At 45.4% G+C, this 18,651-nt stretch overlaps 1 protein-coding gene across 1 annotated transcript in view; it reads right to left on the bottom strand.

The window, feature by feature from the left end:
- Positions 1-18,651, bottom strand: part of grin1b (glutamate receptor, ionotropic, N-methyl D-aspartate 1b) — a gene marked incomplete at both ends in the record, with an annotated part of 48,807 nt that overhangs the window by 14,943 nt on the left and 15,213 nt on the right. Inside the window, 8 exons of the mRNA XM_079270705.1 lie at positions 784-911; positions 1,131-1,266; positions 1,780-1,866; positions 4,077-4,227; positions 5,467-5,641; positions 10,216-10,337; positions 12,937-13,034; positions 13,839-13,901. Of these exons, the coding sequence (XP_079126831.1) occupies positions 784-911; positions 1,131-1,266; positions 1,780-1,866; positions 4,077-4,227; positions 5,467-5,641; positions 10,216-10,337; positions 12,937-13,034; positions 13,839-13,901 (960 nt within the window). The remainder of the gene's footprint in view (positions 1-783; positions 912-1,130; positions 1,267-1,779; positions 1,867-4,076; positions 4,228-5,466; positions 5,642-10,215; positions 10,338-12,936; positions 13,035-13,838; positions 13,902-18,651) is intronic.

Genomic DNA, 18,651 nt, shown 5'->3' with positions numbered 1-18,651 from the left:
GATGAAGGAGGTGTTAGAGATGGTGAAGGAGGTGTTAGAGATGGTGAAGGAGGTGTTAGAGATGGTGAAAGAGGTGCTAGAGGAGGTGTTAGAGATGGTGAAGGAGGTGTTAGAGATGGTGAAGGAGGTGTTAGAGATGGTGAAGGAGGTGTTAGAGATGATGAAGGAGGTGTTAGAGATGATGAAGGAGGTGTTAGAGATGGTGAAGGAGGTGTTAGAGATGGTGAAGGAGGTGCTAGAGATGGTGAAGGAGGTGTTAGAGATGGTGAAGGAGGTGCTAGAGGAGGTGTTAGAGATGGTGAAGGAGGTGTTAGAGATGATGAAGGAGGTGCTAGAGGAGGTGCTAGAGATGGTGAAGGAGGTGTTAGAGATGGTGAAGGAGGTGTTAGAGATGATGAAGGAGGTGTTAGAGATGGTGAAGGAGGTGTTAGAGATGGTGAAGGAGGTGCTAGAGATGGTGAAGGAGGTGTTAGAGATGGTGAAGGAGGTGCTAGAGGAGGTGTTAGAGATGGTGAAGGAGGTGCTAGAGATGGTGAACGAGGTGTTAGAGATGGTGAAGGAGGTGCTAGAGGAGGTGTTAGAGATGACTTCATGTCTCTGAGCCTCCACAAGGTCACACTGAGGGACAGAGCTCTGGTCTCCATGGCAACAAGCCTCAGTGATGAGCTGGAGGAGAATCAGTAAACAGGTCACATGACCAGAGCTGGTACCATGACATCACTCACAGACAGAGACACACACACAAACACACACTCAGACACACACACACACACACAGACTTACGCGCTCCTGCGTGCCAAATTTCCCATCAGCCACCAGGTGAACCTCGTAGGTGAAGTTCATGCTCATCGCCAGCTTGATGAGCAAGTCGACGCAGAAACCATAGCAACACTGAGGGACGATAGGCTGACCTGGAGACACACACACACACACAGGGTCAGTGGTGTGCACGTTTGTGTGCATGTATCAGTGTGATCTTCTGTCCTTGTGAGGACCAACTCACAGAGTTTTAGACTAAAGCTCTTTCCTGTCAGTCAAATACATGAAACATGAATGACATATTGGTGCAGGAGAAACATTAACTCCGTGTGTGTGTGTGTGTGTGTGTGTGTGTGTGTGTGTGTGAGTACCTGGTGTGGTCCCGTTGGGTCCGGTACAGATCACCTTCTTGATCAGGACTCCGTTGACGGTGAACTCTTCTTTACACGTCCCGTCAGTCTTTGTCGGCTTCACGTAAACAAACGGCTCCTGATGGATCGTCACAATCTGAACACATTTCATTTATTGATGAGAACTACGAAACGAGGACACAAATACTAAAGTAGAAGACAAGAACTACATCATGGACCAGAGACAAAGGTCTGCTGCATCAAGACAGCAGAGACAACACTGTTCTTTACAAGCTGATGTGACCTGAGGCCTGAATACAGGCTGACACATGACCAAACGAGCACTCTGAACCTTTAACAGGAACAGTAGTTTCAGTAGTATCAGTAGCAGTAGTTAAGGTAGTATGACCAACAGTAGTTTAAGTAGTATGAGTAACAGTAGTTTAAGTAGTATGAGTAACAGAAGTACGAGTAGTATGACTAACAGTAGTTTAAGTAGTATGAGCAACAGTAGTACTAGTAGTATGAGTAACAGTAGTTTAAGTAGTATGAGTAACAGTAGTTTAAGTAGTATGAGTAACAGTAGTACGAGTAGTATGACTAACAGTAGTTTAAGTAGTATGAGTAACAGTAGTACTAGTAGTATCAGTAACAGCAGTACTAGTCGTACCTTCAGTTTAGTCGACATCTGGTATCCGACTGGTTTCTCTGTCTCCCCTCCAGGCCAGATGATCTTCCTCTGAGGGTTCATCACAACCTGAACACACACACACACACACACAGAGGTTGTAATGTTGTTGCAGGTCTCTCTGTGGCAAGCTGACTAAATGACAACATACTTCATCTGTACATCAATAGTTCTGGAGGCAGGAGACCAACACACATGCTGATGTTAAGTGAACAAACCTGTTAGCATTGAGTCATCACAGTGTTCTAATATGAGTCCTCAGAGCTTCACTGACTCACCAACATGAAGGAGTTATTGTTAGAGAAACAAGTTAACAAAGCAGGAGGAAATATCCTGCTTTTAGTCCAGAAACACTGGATCCTGCATCTCAGGGTGTTTCTCAAAGTCAAGGATGCTTCCTTGGTAGGACGCATGTGTATAACCAGCTGTGTAACCTGGTGTTTAACCAGCTACGTAACCAGGTGTTTAACCAGGTGCATAACCAGGTGCATAACCAGGTGCATAACCAGGTGTATAGTCAGGTGTATAACCAGGTGCATAACCAGGTGTATAGTCAGGTGTATAACCAGGTGTATAGTCAGGTATATAACCAGGTGTATAGTCAGGTGTATAACCAGGTGCATAACCAGGTGTATAGTCAGGTGTATAACCAGGTGCATAACCAGGTGCATAGTCAGGTGTATAACCAGGTGTATAACCAGGTGCATAACCAGGTGCATAACCAGGTGCATAACCAGGTGTATAGTCAGGTGTATAACCAGGTGCATAACCAGGTGTATAGTCAGGTATATAACCAGGTGTATAGTCAGGTGTATAACCAGGTGTATAACCAGGTGCATAACCAGGTGCATAACCAGGTGTATAGTCAGGTGTATAACCAGGTGCATAACCAGGTGTATAACCAGGTGTATAACCAGGTGTATAGTCAGGTGTATAACCAGGTGCATAACCAGGTGCATAACCAGGTGTATAGTCAGGTGTATAACCAGGTGTATAGTCAGGTGTGTTACCAGGTGTATAACCAGGGGTACGTCCCAAGTCTCTTAATTGTCATTTCTTCGATCCTCGATCAACCGGAAGTTGTTCTGCGCCGCCATATTGACGGCCGTCCCAAAGCTCTTGTTTCTGCTCTGAGGATGGAGGAGGGAGGAGGGATCTCTGAGGAGCCATGAGCGAGGACTCACGAGAACAGACTTCCAGGAAGTGTTTTAACGGCCGACACGCCCCCTCATTGTTCATCTGTCATGTGATTGGACGCTGCAGCCGATCGGACTGATGAGATTTTATTCAACATGTAAACAGTGAAGACGGATCACAGAATAAACTCTAGTTTATATTTGATTCGTTTTCTGATTCAACATCTGGTTTAAATAAATGTTCATTGTAGTCTGAACAACAAAAGGACCACAAACAACTTTCTACATTTTATAGAAAGATTTCTGTTTTCATGATCTGATGTTTCCCTCAATAACTTTATTATGAACACAATTAAAGTGAGAGAGAGCTGAGAGACCAAACACGTTTTACATCATTCCTGAGTGTTTGATGAGTTTTATCATTTGAGAGAAACAACAATCATATTCTGGGTTAATTAATGACGTCACAGTCACAATTTAAAAACATAGACAAATAATTCATAAATAAGACGATCGCATTCCACCGGTAGAAATGGATCCTGAGCTTATAAACAGAACACAGTTTAACAGACTACAGAGAGAAACACTCTACAGTGGTGATCACTGTGTGTCTTTATTAGTTATTAGTATTGTTAGTTACTGTTATTAAGCACAGTGATCATGTGAACAGACACTAACTTATCTAAAGTCTCTCCAGCTGTTAAAGCGACTGACAGCTGATCAGCTGTGATCAGCTGATCCTCCGTCATCAGAAACAGACGTCGCTTCACGTGACGCTTCAGAGGAAAGGACGTCTCATGTCTCCTAAAACATATTTCCTCGTTCCTCTCTCCTCGCATGGTTTCCTCCATGCATCCCTGGTGGGAGGGACTAGGACGCAAGGAAAGGACACAAGTGAGGGAAACAGGGATGCAGTTAAGAGACTTGGGATGTACCCCAGGTGTGGGACCAGGTGTGTGACCAGCTGTGTGACCAGGTGTGTGACCAGCTGTGTGACCAGCTGTGTGACCAGCTGTGTGACCAGCTGTGTGACCAGGTGTGTGACCAGCTGTGTGACCAGCTGTGTGACCAGCTGTGTGACCAGCTGTGTGACCAGCTGTGTGACCAGCTGTGTGACCAGCTGTGTGACCAGGGGTACTGTACCTGGGATCCGTTGAAGACTCCGACCTGGACGAGGCGACCTGGCTTCTGCTGGTAATTCAGGATGCTGTAGGTGGCGAAGCGTCGGTCTCCGTCATCGTTAAACTCGATTCGTCCGGTCAGACCGTCGGGGTACTTGGATGACATCAGCACTCTGGAGATCCAATCAGAGAGCAGGATGAGTGAGAGCGGTTTAGTATTGGTGGTGACCTGAACGTAGAGACGAGGTCACGTGACCTCGCTGCCTGTGATACTGGACCACATAAACAACAGTGATCCGAGCTGGACTCGATGGTGTATGTAGGTCACACATAGAGGAAAGCAGGACTGACACGGAGTTTTATTATGATCCCGGTGGAGAAGCTGACTCCAGATCAGATCAGTGGAGCTGAAGGTGGAGCAGACAAGTCCATCCTGATCTCAGTGGACAGCAGAGAGTCCGGTCCTGTGAGTCCAGAGACCAGAGCCTGACTCCTACTCTCAGTGAAGCTGTTGAAATCAAACACAGCTCCATCATTAGTTTGATTCCAGCATGTCAGAGGAACTGGATTTAAAGATCCAGTAAAATATATCAGAGCGTTCTCTCTTTTCCTTCTGTAACATATAATCAATGACTTGTTCTTTATCTGGGTTGGTACAGAGATTTATCACACTTTCCCACGTCAGAAAATAGCAACTGTGGTATTTTGATGAAAGACAACTTATGGAGGTCTTCAAACTAGATTTAGACCTTGAGCATCATCATGTCAGAAGACACTGTGATCAACACCTCCACAGCTACGGAAGTCTAATGACCTCACACTAACGGCCTGATATCAAACCCGGAGGTTCTGGGGGTTTGTAATCCAGCGTTGGCCAGATGTGTGGAGGTCAGCTCTCTACTGTCTCTGTTGAATAAATCGAAGCAATGCTTTGTTAGTTATGAATCTTACTGCTCTTCTTGGTGAGACACGCCCTAGTGAGCTGGTTGAGGCAGAGACGACTAGTTAAGGTTACTTGTTACCCGTTAACCTTCAACCTGGAGTAGTTCGGGTCAGGACAGGAGGACCCGGACAAGATGGGTGACCAGAACCTCAGTGAGCATGAACATCGAGCCAATCCTGGCAGTGAGATTCATAATAGCCTCATTTTAAACTGGCGCATTGAAAAGATAACGTCACAGGTGATTGGATGAGCCATCTGTCAATCAACCTTCAGTGTCGTTCTGCTCTTCTTTTAATGAAGAAGTGCTCTCCACTTTTGATAGAACTGATGCTATTGTAGCATCTATGCTAACCCCACAACTAAGCCCCGCCCCTTAGCTCCTCACAGGACTCTGATTGGTCCGTGCTCTGGTTTACTGGACAGAAACACATGACTTGAAGCCCAGTTGACCTCTGACCACGGTACTGACCGTTTGAAGAGTGGCCCCGTCCTCCAGATGTTGGTGTTCCCCACGCAGCCCCGCGGAGGCTCCGTGATGTTCTCCTTCTCAAACAGCTCCTGCAGAGACTGAGCCACCACGGCCACGGCGTCCGCGATGTGAGCCGACTCGTTCTTACCGTTAATCAGCTGGAGGCCCAGCAGGCCTGCACCACGTGCAACACACACACAACACACACACATGCACACACACACACACACACACAGAAGAGAGAGGTTACACTAACACACACACACAGCAGGAGGCGTAAAGGCTGCAGACTAAAAACTGCCCTCATTCATACAGTTAATTAAAAGCTCACACTCACTTTAATTAATCTTACGGATGGAACTAAAGGAGTACTTCAGTGTCAATTAAACACACACTCAGGGCTTCAGGCATCAGGTCAGCGTTCACTACCACCAAACTGCATGCTGGGAGTTCACTCTGAGAATCACAGCCGCTTGTCTCATGACAGAAGAAGCCTCACTGAGACGTTATGAACCTTGTTTGGTGTTTGAACCTTGTCAGCAGAAACTCGTCACACTGCAAGTATCTACATCTGCCTCCATCTGACTGAGAACAGCTGGCTAACACTGTTAGCATTCCCCAAGCAAACTACTGAGAACAGCTGGCTAACACTTTTAGCATTCCCCAAGCAACCGACTGAAAACAGCTGGCTAATACTGTTAGCATTCCCCAAGCAACTTACTGAAAACAGCTGGCTAACACTGTTAGCATTCCCCAAGCAACTTACTGAAAACAGCTGGCTAACACTGTTAGCATTCCCCAAGCAAACGACTGAGAACAGCTGGCTAACACTGTTAGCATTCCCCAAGCAAACTACTGAGAACAGCTGGCTAACACTTTTAGCATTCCCCAAGCAAACTACTGAGAACAGCTGGCTAACACTGTTAGCATTCCCCAAGCAAACTACTGAGAACAGCTGGCTAACACTGTTAGCATTCCCCAAGCAACCTACTGAGAACTGGCTAACACTGTTAGCATTCCTCAAGCAAACTACTGAGAACAGCTGGCTAACACTGTTAGCATTCCCCAAGCAAACTAGGCCTACTGAGAACAGCTGGCTAACAATGTTAGCATTCCCCAAGCAAACTATTGAGAACAGCTGGCTAACACTGTTAGCATTCCCCACGCAAACTACTGAGAACAACTGGCTAACACTGTTAGTATTCCCCAAGCAAACTACTGGGAACAGCTGGCTAACACTGTTAGCATTCCCCAAGCAAACTACTGAGAACAACTGGCTGACACTGTTAGCATTCCCCAAGCAAACTACTGAGAACAGCTGGCTAACACTGTTAGCATTCCCCAAGCAAACTACTGAGAACAGCTGGCTAACACTGTTAGCATTCACCAAGCAAACTGCTGAGAACAGCTGGCTAATGTTTGGTAATGGACTAGTAGCTAGCGCTGTAGCTAGATATTACTGCTAGCTTCATCTCATTAAACATGTTTCACTAAAGCAGAGCTCATCTTTTCCAATGCCGGATGCTGACGGCGTTAGCAGACTATTGCTCCGTTAGCTGAAGCACCAAATGCAGATTTGTTTTCGTCATAATGTGACAAGTGTCTGATGAAGATAAAAGCAACATTAAAATCCATGATGTCACAGTAGTGCTTCATCGGTTTCTTTTCAGGGAATCATCTCAGAAACAACCTCGGCACCATAGACACAATAACAGGAACACTTGCAGTATCTAATGCAACACAAAGTAGATCTAGTGAGGCGCTGTAGCGTGGTTGTTGTATCGGGTTGTATTGTTCTTCAGCTACAGGTGTTCATGTTATTCTGTATAGAAAACCTGGAAAAGTCTTTAAGAACCCTGGAGAACTTTGGGGAGGTGGAACGTTGTGGTCTAAGTATTCTGGTTCAGGTCTACAGGAGCCTCCACCTGGTCTTAGTATACACCTGCATCTAATATCATCATATTATATTATTATCATGTATATATTATATTATTATGAGGACCCACGTGCACCTGCTCAGGAACAAATTCTGATGGCAAAATATATTGCCTTCATCAGCCTCCAACGGGATGTGGCTGAAAGCTCTGCAGTAAATGGAGTACGTGTATGTGTGGAACTTTGAGCAAATGTTCCAGTTCAAACCTGGAGATGATTCGTCTGAAAGCCTGAAGGAGGAGATCGCGATAAAGTCTGAAATATGAGTGCTGTGACCCAGGAGGGTTAAAGTCAAGAGTCAATCTGAAACGCTTTCCCTCAAAAGAAACATTCAAAGTTCTCCGACAGACAAAAGCAGCTGAGGGATATCTTCAGAGTTCAGTCCTGCTCCACTCTTAACATCATGATGGATGATTCTTTGACTCATCGATGGGGAGACGGGGACGTGTGCAAAAACAACACATCATGTTTAAGAGTGCAGCAGCTGGTGAGGATGTTTATTCTGAGACAAAAGTGGCGGGGAGCCGATTACCCAGCAGCCACTGCTGTTACCGGCTCACAGGAAGTCCGGAATTTGGGACATGAGCTATGAGCTGCTCTGATAGGGGGGATCCAGTCTGGGTCCCAGTGGTAGGTCTGGTTCAGTAAGAGGGGGCTGAGGTCAAACCAGTTCTTTAAGGATCTGCTTTCTGTTGGGGGGACGATTTAAACCAGACCAGGAACCAGACCCTGGCCTCCTCTAGAGGGGCGTCCACATACTTTCATAGTGTAGCTCTGTTTACGTCACGATGTCGTCTGGCCTGCTGGGTAATCAGCTGACTCAATAAACCCCGCCCCCTCCCTGGCAGGCGGGCAGGGCGCCATGTTGCATGTGGGCGGGGCCTCTATTGGCCAATGGGCAAAAGCATCAAGCAGGAAACAGGAAGCAGCGGCGGCATCTTACCAGTGCTTGTTCAGACACACGTCACGGTAACCGTAGTAACACTAGCTGTTATCAAACAACCCCCCCCCCCATCGAACCTGAATAAAGCCCCCCCCCCCGGCACCCATGTTACAGTACTGAGAGGACGGGTGGGCGGACGACACACACTATAGAAAATGAAACAAACAAAAAGATGTTAGACACATTTAAAGCCACACAGTTACAATGAGCCAGAAAATAAAAGAGCGGTTAGGAACCTTTAAACACGTCGTCGGTTCTGCTCTGAATGTTTAAACGTTCAACCGGCAAGTTAGAAGAAACCAGAGAGAGAACAACACACCAGGACGCTGAGGAGCTAACTGACTGTGATGAGGAGGAGCGTCCTTCATCAGAGACCTACAGCACGAGCAGACAGAGAGAGGCAGAGACAGAACGGCCATGATTCCATCCGACCGCCTCGTCGAATGATTGGTTCACAGGGTTTGTTTGTACGCTGGTGGGCTGTGATTGGCTCTCCCTGCCTGAGGCGGGCTTTCCTGTCTGACGTGCCGGGGATCCTGATTGGTTTAAATAGTTTTAGCTGTTTTTGATTTCCAATAACTGACTGATAGTGAGGTTTTTATTTACATTTTTTTCTTCAGCCATAGCTCTATTTTTTGGTTTTATGTATTTTATAAAATTACCTTGCCCTTCTTCTTCTAGTAACTCTATTAACGTATGTTTGTTTGTATTAAATATCTAAGCTCTTTCTCAACAAAGAATATTTTGTGAAAGGTTTCCTGTTGTTTTAATATTTTCATAACAGCACAGATAAACCTGTTGTTACACCCTTTTACATCTAAACACACGTGAAGACACCTGTTCTTTACACCACATGCCTGTTCTTTAAGCCAGACGCCTGTTCTTTAAACCAGACGCCTGTTCTTTAAACCAGACGCCTGTTCTTTAAACCAGACGCCTGTTCTTTACACCAGACGCCTGTTCTTTAAACCAGACGCCTGTTCTTTACACCAGACGGCTGTTCTTTAAACCAGACGCCTGTTCTTTACACCAGACGGCTGTTCTTTAAGCCAGACGCCTGTTCTTTAAACCAGACGCCTGTTCTTTAAGCCAGACGCCTGTTCTTTAAGCCAGACGCCTGTTCTTTAAACCAGTCGCCTGTTCTTTAAACCAGACGCCTGTTCTTTAAGCCAGATGCCTGTTCTTTACACCAGACGCCTGTTCTTTAAGCCAGACGCCTGTTCTTTAAGCCAGACGCCTGTTCTTTACACCAGACGCCTGTTCTTTAAGCCAGACGCCTAGAAAACCAAAGGGACGCCGTAGCAACCAGATCCTGATACAACCAAAGCTATTATTAATGACTCTTTGGTGTTTATAATAATATAGTAATAGTAATATCTGGTTAGTGAAGTGTTGCTAAGTCTCTTTTCCTCTTGTAGTTTCCATCATGTTTGTCTTTACTTCCTATTTTCTGGCTGCTCTTTGCAAAGCGACCTTGTTTACGTGTTGTCTGCATGAATCAAACCTTCAGATGTGCAGCGACATGCTGATGTGTCTGAAGTCAGCTCAGTCAGAAAAGCTTAAAGCTGACGGTACAAATATAGAAACAACAGGAGCGCAGCGCTTGAAGACTTTGGTGTTTATTCTCTGATGAGCTGCGTCTCGTGATTCGGCATGTGACGGCCATTTTAAGAGCTTCATCACAGCTAACTGTGAAGCACCACTGATACAAACACCTCCTCTCTAATTGGACTTTTTGGCAAAACTGTCAGACTTTGTAGCGAATTATCTTGACAGTCGGATGGAAGCAGAGCTGAGAGACGGAGACAGAGAGAGTTCCAGAGGAGTGAGGAAGAAGAGAGGTGAGGAAGAGGAGGCACAGGCTGATGTACCATCTGGAGCTTCACTCAGAGCTTTGCCGGTCATCTCTCTCTCTCCGACCAGCCAGACGTAACCAGAGCCGGTCATGTTGAGCTGACGGGCTGCTTTATACACAGCTGCAGCTTCATCCTCACTGCAAACACACAAAGAACAGTTCACACTAATACAGTAGTACTAATAACAATAATAATTAATACAGCCTGGTGACCCTCTCATGTACCTCACCATCTCATGTGTACCCTAACCCTCTCTCATGTACCCCAACCAGCCCTCATGTACCCTAACCCTCTCTCGTGTACCCTAACCCTCTCTCGTGTACCCTAACCATCTCACGTGTACCCTAACCCTCTCACATGTACCCTAACCCTCATGTACCCTAACCCTCATGTACCCTAACCCTCTCGCATATACCCTAACCCTCATGTACCCTAACCCTCATGTACCCTAACCCTCTCGCATGTACCCTAACCCTCTCTCGTGTACCCTAACCATCTCACGTGTACCCTAACCCTCTCACATGTACCCTAACCCTCATATACCCTAACCCTCTCTCATGTACCCTAACCCTCATGTACCCTAACCATCTCTCATGTACCCTAACCCTCTCTCATGTACCCTAACCCTCATGTACCCTAACCCTCTCTCATGTACCCTAACCATCTCACGTGTACCCTAACCCTCTCACATGTACCCTAACCCTCTCTCATGTACCCTAACCATCTCATGTACCCTCACCATCTCACATATACCCTAACCCTCATGTACCCTAACCATCTCACATGTACCCTAACCCTCTCTCATGTACCCTAACCATCATGTACCCTAACCATCTCATGTACCCTCACCATCGCTCATGTACCCTCACCATCTCACATGTACCCTAACCCTCTCTCATGTACCCTAACCATCTCACGTGTACCCTAACCCTCATGTACCCTAACCATCTCATGTGTACCCTAACCATCTCTCATGTACCCTAACCATCTCACGTGTACCCTAACCCTCTCTCATGTACCCTAACCCTCTCTCATGTACACTAACCATCTCTCATGTACCCTAACCCTCTCTCATGTACCCTAACCCTCATGTACCCTAACCATCTCACGTGTACCCTAACCCTCTCTCATGTACCCTAACCATCTCACATGTACCCTAACCCTCTCTCATGTACCCTCACCATCTCTCATGTACCCTCACCATCTCACAAGTACCCTAACCCTCTCTCATGTACCCTAACCATCTCATGTACCCTCACCATCTCACATATACCCTAACCCTCATGTACCCTAACCATCTCACATGTACCCTAACCCTCTCTCATGTACCCTAACCCTCTCTCATGTACCCTCACCATCTCTCATGTACCCTCACCATCTCACATGTACCCTAACCCTCTCTCATGTACCCTCACCATCTCACATATACCCTAACCCTCATGTACCCTAACCATCTCACATGTACCCTAAACCTCTCATGTACCCTAACCATCATGTACCCTAACCATCTCATGTACCCTAACCATCTCTCATGTACCCTCACCATCGCTCATGTACCCTCACCATCTCACATGTACCCTAACCCTCTCTCATGTACCCTAACCATCTCACATGTACCCTCACCATCTCAGATGTACCCTAACCCTCTCTCATGTACCCTAACCATCATGTACCCTAACCATCTCATGTACCCTAACCATCTCTCATGTACCCTCACCATCGCTCATGTACCCTCACCATCTCACATGTACCCTAACCCTCTCTCATGTACCCTAACCATCATGTACCCTCACCATCTCACATGTACCCTAACCCTCTCTCATGTACCCTAACCATCTCACATGTACTCCAACCATCTCTCATGTACCCTCACCATCTCACATGTACCCTAACTCTCTCTCACGTACCCTAACCCTCTCTCATGTACCCTAACCATCTCACGTGTACCCTAACCCTCTCTCACGTACCCTAACCCTCTCTCATGTACCCTAACCCTCTCTCATGTACCCTAACCATCTCACGTGTACCCTAACCCTCTCTCACGTACCCTAACCCTCTCTCATGTACCCTAACCCTCTCTCATGTACCCTAACCATCTCACATGTACCCTAACCCTCTCTCATGTACCCTAACCATCTCTCATGTACCCTCACCATCTCTCATGTACCCTCACCATCTCTCATGTACCCTCACCATCTCTCATGTACCCTCACCATCTCACATGTACCCTAACCATTTCACATGTACCCTAACCCTCTCTCATGTACCCTCACCATCTCACGTGTACCCTAACCCTCTCTCATGTACCCTAACCCTCTCTCATGTACCCTCACCATCTCACGTGTACCCTAACCCTCTCTCATGTACCCTAACCCTCTCTCATGTACCCTCACCATCTCACGTGTACCCTAACCCTCTCTCATGTACCCTAACCCTCTCTCATGTACCCTCACCCTGTTCGGTCGGTGCTGATTTGTTGCTATCTTGACTCAGAAAGCTGAGTTCTGCTGCAGGCCTGTGCCAGCAATACCTACATGTACCAGGATGCATTTCTCTGATGTATCCTCTACTAACTACTAGCACTGCTCCAATAAATAAAGCAGAATAAACTCTGATCAGATCCCCTTGATGAGGTCAGTATCAGCGCTGCAAGTATACAGCAACAGCCCATAATACGGCAGCTACCTCCCAGATCACCATGGAAACCACCTGGCAACCAACCAAAACACCACAAACCTGGCAGAGAGGATGATGACTCGGGCCTCCAGGTCTTTGGCCTCCAGCAGCAGAGCCGTCAGGTTGGTGTCCGGGCTGAACAGCAGCACCTTCTCCGCCTGGGGGGGGGGGGGGGGGACACCACGCAGGGCGACAGGTGGCAGCGCGGCAGGTCACATCGTGGGACATTGAGAAACACGGCATAACAAAACACCACAGGACACATCATAGGACACGCATTATTAGCTGTGAACCAACCCCCCCATGACCTCAGCCTCAACCATGCTCCCTCTCACCCACGCCACCATGGGGGGGTGTGTTCTGCCGCTGAACTGAAATAAAAACTCAAAAGTCGAAGCTTGAATACAAAGAAAGGAGGGGCAAAAGGTTGTGCGTGGTGTGGTGGCACATGCAGACTGAGGCGCTTTCAACCAACCAACCAACCAATCAGGGACGTGCATGTTAGAGAGCACTGATGCAACCGCAAATAATAAAAGAAGAAGAGATTGAGAGGAGACAAGGAAGATGGGGGAGGAGAGAGATGGATAGGAGGAGGAAGGAGAAAGAAAAAGGAGGTTTGATGTTGCAGAAGGAGCACGAGGATCCTGGTGGGCGGCATTTCCTCAGATCTGCATACAGAACCAAGCATCAGCCTGGCTGCATGCAACGCTTCACATGGAAAAAAACTCAGGGGGGGAGAGGAGGGGCGTCTCTCTTGCAAGTGTGAACCCATCCCCCCCGTGTGCAGGAGTCATGAGAAATCAAAAGAACGTAAAGAGATGGTGGAGAAAAGACGAGTCACCAGGATAAGAGTCTATCTCTGGATCGGATTCTGGGCGGGGGGGGGGGGGGGGCGGTGCCGCCACTACCGAGCGAGCTCATTGGTTGGGCGGCGTGCATCAGCTGACCATGCAAGTTTATACCTTGGGCGTTCTCCTGAAGTCATAGTTGTGTTGGTCGAGGTTTTCATAGTTCCTGTTTTTAGTCTGATGGTGAATGTTGCACAGAGAAAATATGCAGACACAGAGATTACAGACAGTCAGAAGAAATGAGGCCACAGAGCATCCAACAAGACCTGGTCCAAGACCTGGTTCAATGTGACGGGACCAGGAGACGCAAACACACCACAGACTGTCCACCTGTCTGTCTGTCTGTCTGTCTGTCTGTCTGTTCGTGAAATGTGATCAAATTCGTTTCTTTCTGTTTAACCCTGAACATGCAGATGTTGTTGGATTTTAAAACAAACTTATTTTTAGTCTCAGAGATAAAAATGAAGCTGAAAGTTATTTTTAGAGGCGACGGAGAACAAAGAACAAAGAAAACAGGAAGCTGTCGACTCATCCACGACATCACAGACGTGTTTGTTCATGTGACCTCTGATGACCACGCATCATGTGACCAGTTATTTCTGTCACTCGGCTCCGTGTAGTTCTGTCTCTAGTTAGTTTGAGGCTACGCCAATAAACAGAGTTTATTATTGTGATTATTATATGAGACAGACTGAAGCAGTGAGTCTCAGTCTGAGGCCGGCGGTTTGATTCCCTCTGAACACTCTGATGTTGAGTCACTGTGGTGGAGGAGCGTCCCGTTCGTCCTCCATTCAATCCGCTCCAGATGTTAATCTCATTAAATATACATCACACACACACGCTACCTTTATACAGCTCTTTACTTCCTGTCTGTTTCAGGCTGAACTTCTAAAGTACCGAAAGCCGAACCGCTAACTCTGGACCACATCAATACTAACTGGTCTTTACTGGTCTCATGGGTTCCCGTTTAGAACCGAGAGTCTCTAGTGATGAAAGTCCTCTTCATGAGGTCTCTCGAGTTCTTCGGTTTTGGCGTCGCTGGACTGGAGGTCCTCCTTGATGCTCTTTATGAGGGTGCACATAGTCTGGAGTCTTGGATGACCCCTCCAGGATCTGGTCTACAGCCTGACCCCTCCTTCTTATTGGCAGCAGGTTTCTCTACTTGTCCTCTCCTCCGGTGAACCCTCAGGTCCTCGGAGTGTCCGTCTGTCAGGATGCTGACCCCCCTCGGTGTTTGCATTGTCTCCGTGTCTCCGTACCTCATTGCTACATTATGAATCAGAGAGATGTTTAATTCACGAACGCTGCGTTCAGCTCAGCAGCTTTAACTGACGCTCTGTAATATTCATGTTCCTCCTGCAACATTCATGAGTCTCACGGAGAACTTTTTACTTTCATCAACTTTGAACTCGTCTGGACTCGTTTGACTTCCTCTGACTTTAGAACAGGAACCTGATTCATGGAACGTCCTCAGCACAAACTGTGAGTTTAAGAATGAAGACAATATAAAGATGAATATATGAAGATAAAAGACAAAGAAGTCATAATAAATCCATATAAACTAATACAACTAACTCATACTGTCATTTATATTCTCCTGTTTTACCTCATTGATGTTCTACATGATAACTGCTTTTTCTTTTAGTACTTGAAGTATATTTTGATGATAATACTTTTACTTGTAACGGAGTATTTCTACATTGTGGTATTAGTACTTTTACTTGTAACGGAGTATTTCTACATTGTGGTATTAGTACTTTTACTTGTAACAGAGTATTTCTACATTGTGGTATTAGTACTTTTACTTGTAACGGAGTATTTCTACATTGTGGTATTAGTACTTTTACTTGTAACGGAGTATTTCTACATTGTGGTATTAGTACTTTTACTTGTAACGGAGTATTTCTACATTGTGGTATTAGTACTTTTACTCGTAACGGAGTATTTCTACATTGTGGTATTAGTACTTTTACTCGTAACGGAGTATTTCTACATTGTGGTATTAGTACTTTTACTCGTAACGGAGTATTTCTACATTGTGGCATTAGGACGTTTACTGCATCATATCAGAGGACTGAGGATGATTCATCACTTTGTTCTGTGTCGTCTTGACACATCAGAGGAAATCTGTCTGTCTGCGCAGACGAGGACAGAAGCAGGTCGACAGCTGAGACGTGTTTGACTCCTTCAGTGACGAGGAGGTGAAGAAACAACAAACAAGAGGAGGTGAAGAAACAACAAACAAGAGGAGGTGAAGAAACAACAAACAAGAGGAGGTGAAGAAACAACAAACAAGAGGAGGTGAAGAAACAACAAACAAGAGGAGGTGAAGAAACAACAAACAAGAGGAGGTGAAGAAACAACAAACAAGAGGAGGTGAAGAAACAACAAACAAGAGGAGGTGAAGACACAACAAACAGGAGGAGGTGAAGAAACAACAAACAAGAGGAGGTGAAGAAACAACAAACAAGAGGAGGTGAAGAAACAACAAACAAGAGGAGGTGAAGAAACAACAAACAAGAGGAGGTGAAGAAACAACAAACAAGAGGAGGTGAAGACACAACAAACAGGAGGAGGTGAAGAAACAACAAACAAGAGGAGGTGAAGAAACAACAAACAAGAGGAGGTGAAGAAACAATAAACAAGAGGAGGTGAAGAAACAACAAACAGGAGGAGGTGAAGAAGAAACAACAAGAGGAGGTGAAGAAACAACAAACAAGAAGAGGTGAAGAAACAACAAACAAGAGGTGAAGAAACAACAAACAAGAGGAGGTGAAGAAACAACAAACAAGAGGAGATGAAGAAACAACAAACAAGAGGAGGTGAAGAAACAACAAACAAGAGGAGGTGAAGAAACAACAAACAAGAGGAGGTGAAGAAGAAACAAACAAGAGGAGGTGAAGAAACAACAAACAAGAGGAGGTGAAGAAGAAACAAACAAGAGGAGGTGAAGAAACAACAAACAAGAGGAGGTGAAGAACCAACAAACAAGAGGAGGTGAAGAACAACAAACAAGAGGAGGTGAAGAAACAACAAACAAGAGGAGGTGAAGAAACAACAAACAAGAGGAGGTGAAGACACAACAAACAGGAGGAGGTGAAGAAACAACAAACAAGAGGAGGTGAAGAAACAACAAACAAGAGGAGGTGAAGAAACAACAAACAAGAGGAGGTGAAGACACAACAAACAAGAGGAGGTGAAGAAACAACAAACAAGAGGAGGTGAAGAAACAACAAACAGGAGGAGGTGAAGAAACAACAAACAGGAGGTGAAGAACAACAAACAGGAGGTGAAGAACAACAAACAAGAGGAGGTGAAGAAACAACAAACAAGAGGAGGTGAAGAACAACAAACAAGAGGAGGTGAAGAAACAACAAACAAGAGGAGGTGAAGAAACAACAAACAAGAGGAGGTGAAGACACAACAAACAGGAGGAGGTGAAGAAACAACAAACAAGAGGAGGTGAAGAAACAACAAACAAGAGGAGGTGAATAAACAACAAACAAGAGGAGGTGAAGAAACAACAAACAGGAGGAGGTGAAGAAACAACAAACAAGAGGAGGTGAAGAAACAACAAACAAGAGGAGGTGAAGAAGAAACAAACAAGAGGAGGTGAAGAAACAACAAACAAGAGGAGGTGAAGAAACAACAAACAAGAGGAGGTGAAGAAACAACAAACAAGAGGAGGTGAAGACACAACAAACAGGAGGAGGTGAAGAAACAACAAACAAGAGGAGGTGAAGAAACAACAAACAAGAGGAGGTGAAGACACAACAAACAAGAGGAGGTGAAGAAACAACAAACAAGAGGAGGTGAAGAAACAACAAACAAGAGGAGGTGAAGAAACAACAAACAAGAGGAGGTGAAGAAACAACAAACAAGAGGAGGTGAAGAAACAACAAACAAGAGGAGGTGAAGAAACAACAAACAGGAGGAGGTGAAGAAACAACAAACAAGAGGAGGTGAAAAAACAACAAACAGGAGGAGGTGAAGAAGAAACAAACAAGAGGAGGTGAAGAAACAACAAACAAGAGGAGGTGAAGAAACAACAAACAAGAGGAGGTGAAGAAACAACAAACAGGAGGTGAAGAAACAACAAACAGGAGGTGAAGAAACAACAAACAAGAGGAGGTGAAGAAACAACAAACAAGAGGAGGTGAAGAAACAACAAACAAGAGGAGGTGAAGAAACAACAAACAAGAGGAGGTGAATAAACAACAAACAAGAGGAGGTGAAGAAACAACAAACAGGAGGAGGTGAAGAAACAACAAACAAGAGGAGGTGAAGAAACAACAAACAGGAGGAGGTGAAGAAGAAACAAACAAGAGGAGGTGAAGAAACAACAAACAAGAGGAGGTGAAGAAACAACAAACAAGAGGAGGTGAAGAAACAACAAACAAGAGGAGGTGAAGAAACAACAAACAAGAGGAGGTGAAGACACAACAAACAGGAGGAGGTGAAGAAACAACAAACAAGAGGAGGTGAAGAAACAACAAACAAGAGGAGGTGAAGACACAACAAACAAGAGGAGGTGAAGAAACAACAAACAAGAGGAGGTGAAGAAACAACAAACAAGAGGAGGTGAAGAAACAACAAACAAGAGGAGGTGAAGAAACAACAAACAAGAGGAGGTGAAGAAACAACAAACAAGAGGAGGTGAAGAACTGAAAGATGACATGGACAAAAAGACAGAGACAGAGACAGATAGACAGAAGTGTAGAAAAGAGTAAATCTAAGGTGTAGAAGAACTGAACAAAAAAAGAAGAAGAAAGTAAAACTCAAGAAAATGTTTTAATCAATTAAATAATCTGCAAAATACGACAGAAAATAAATGAAATCAAGGGACAGATGGAATAAAGTTGATTGAAATATAAGTGACGTGAAGATGTTGAAACTGAGACAGAAACTTGATTTAATATCTACAGGT

Source organism: Melanostigma gelatinosum (genome assembly GCF_949748355.1).
Source record: "Melanostigma gelatinosum genome assembly, chromosome: 6".
Taxonomy (NCBI): Eukaryota; Metazoa; Chordata; class Actinopteri; order Perciformes; family Zoarcidae; genus Melanostigma; species Melanostigma gelatinosum.
The sequence above is the reverse complement of the archived record's forward strand: the minus strand, read 5'-3'. Positions and strand labels throughout refer to the sequence as shown.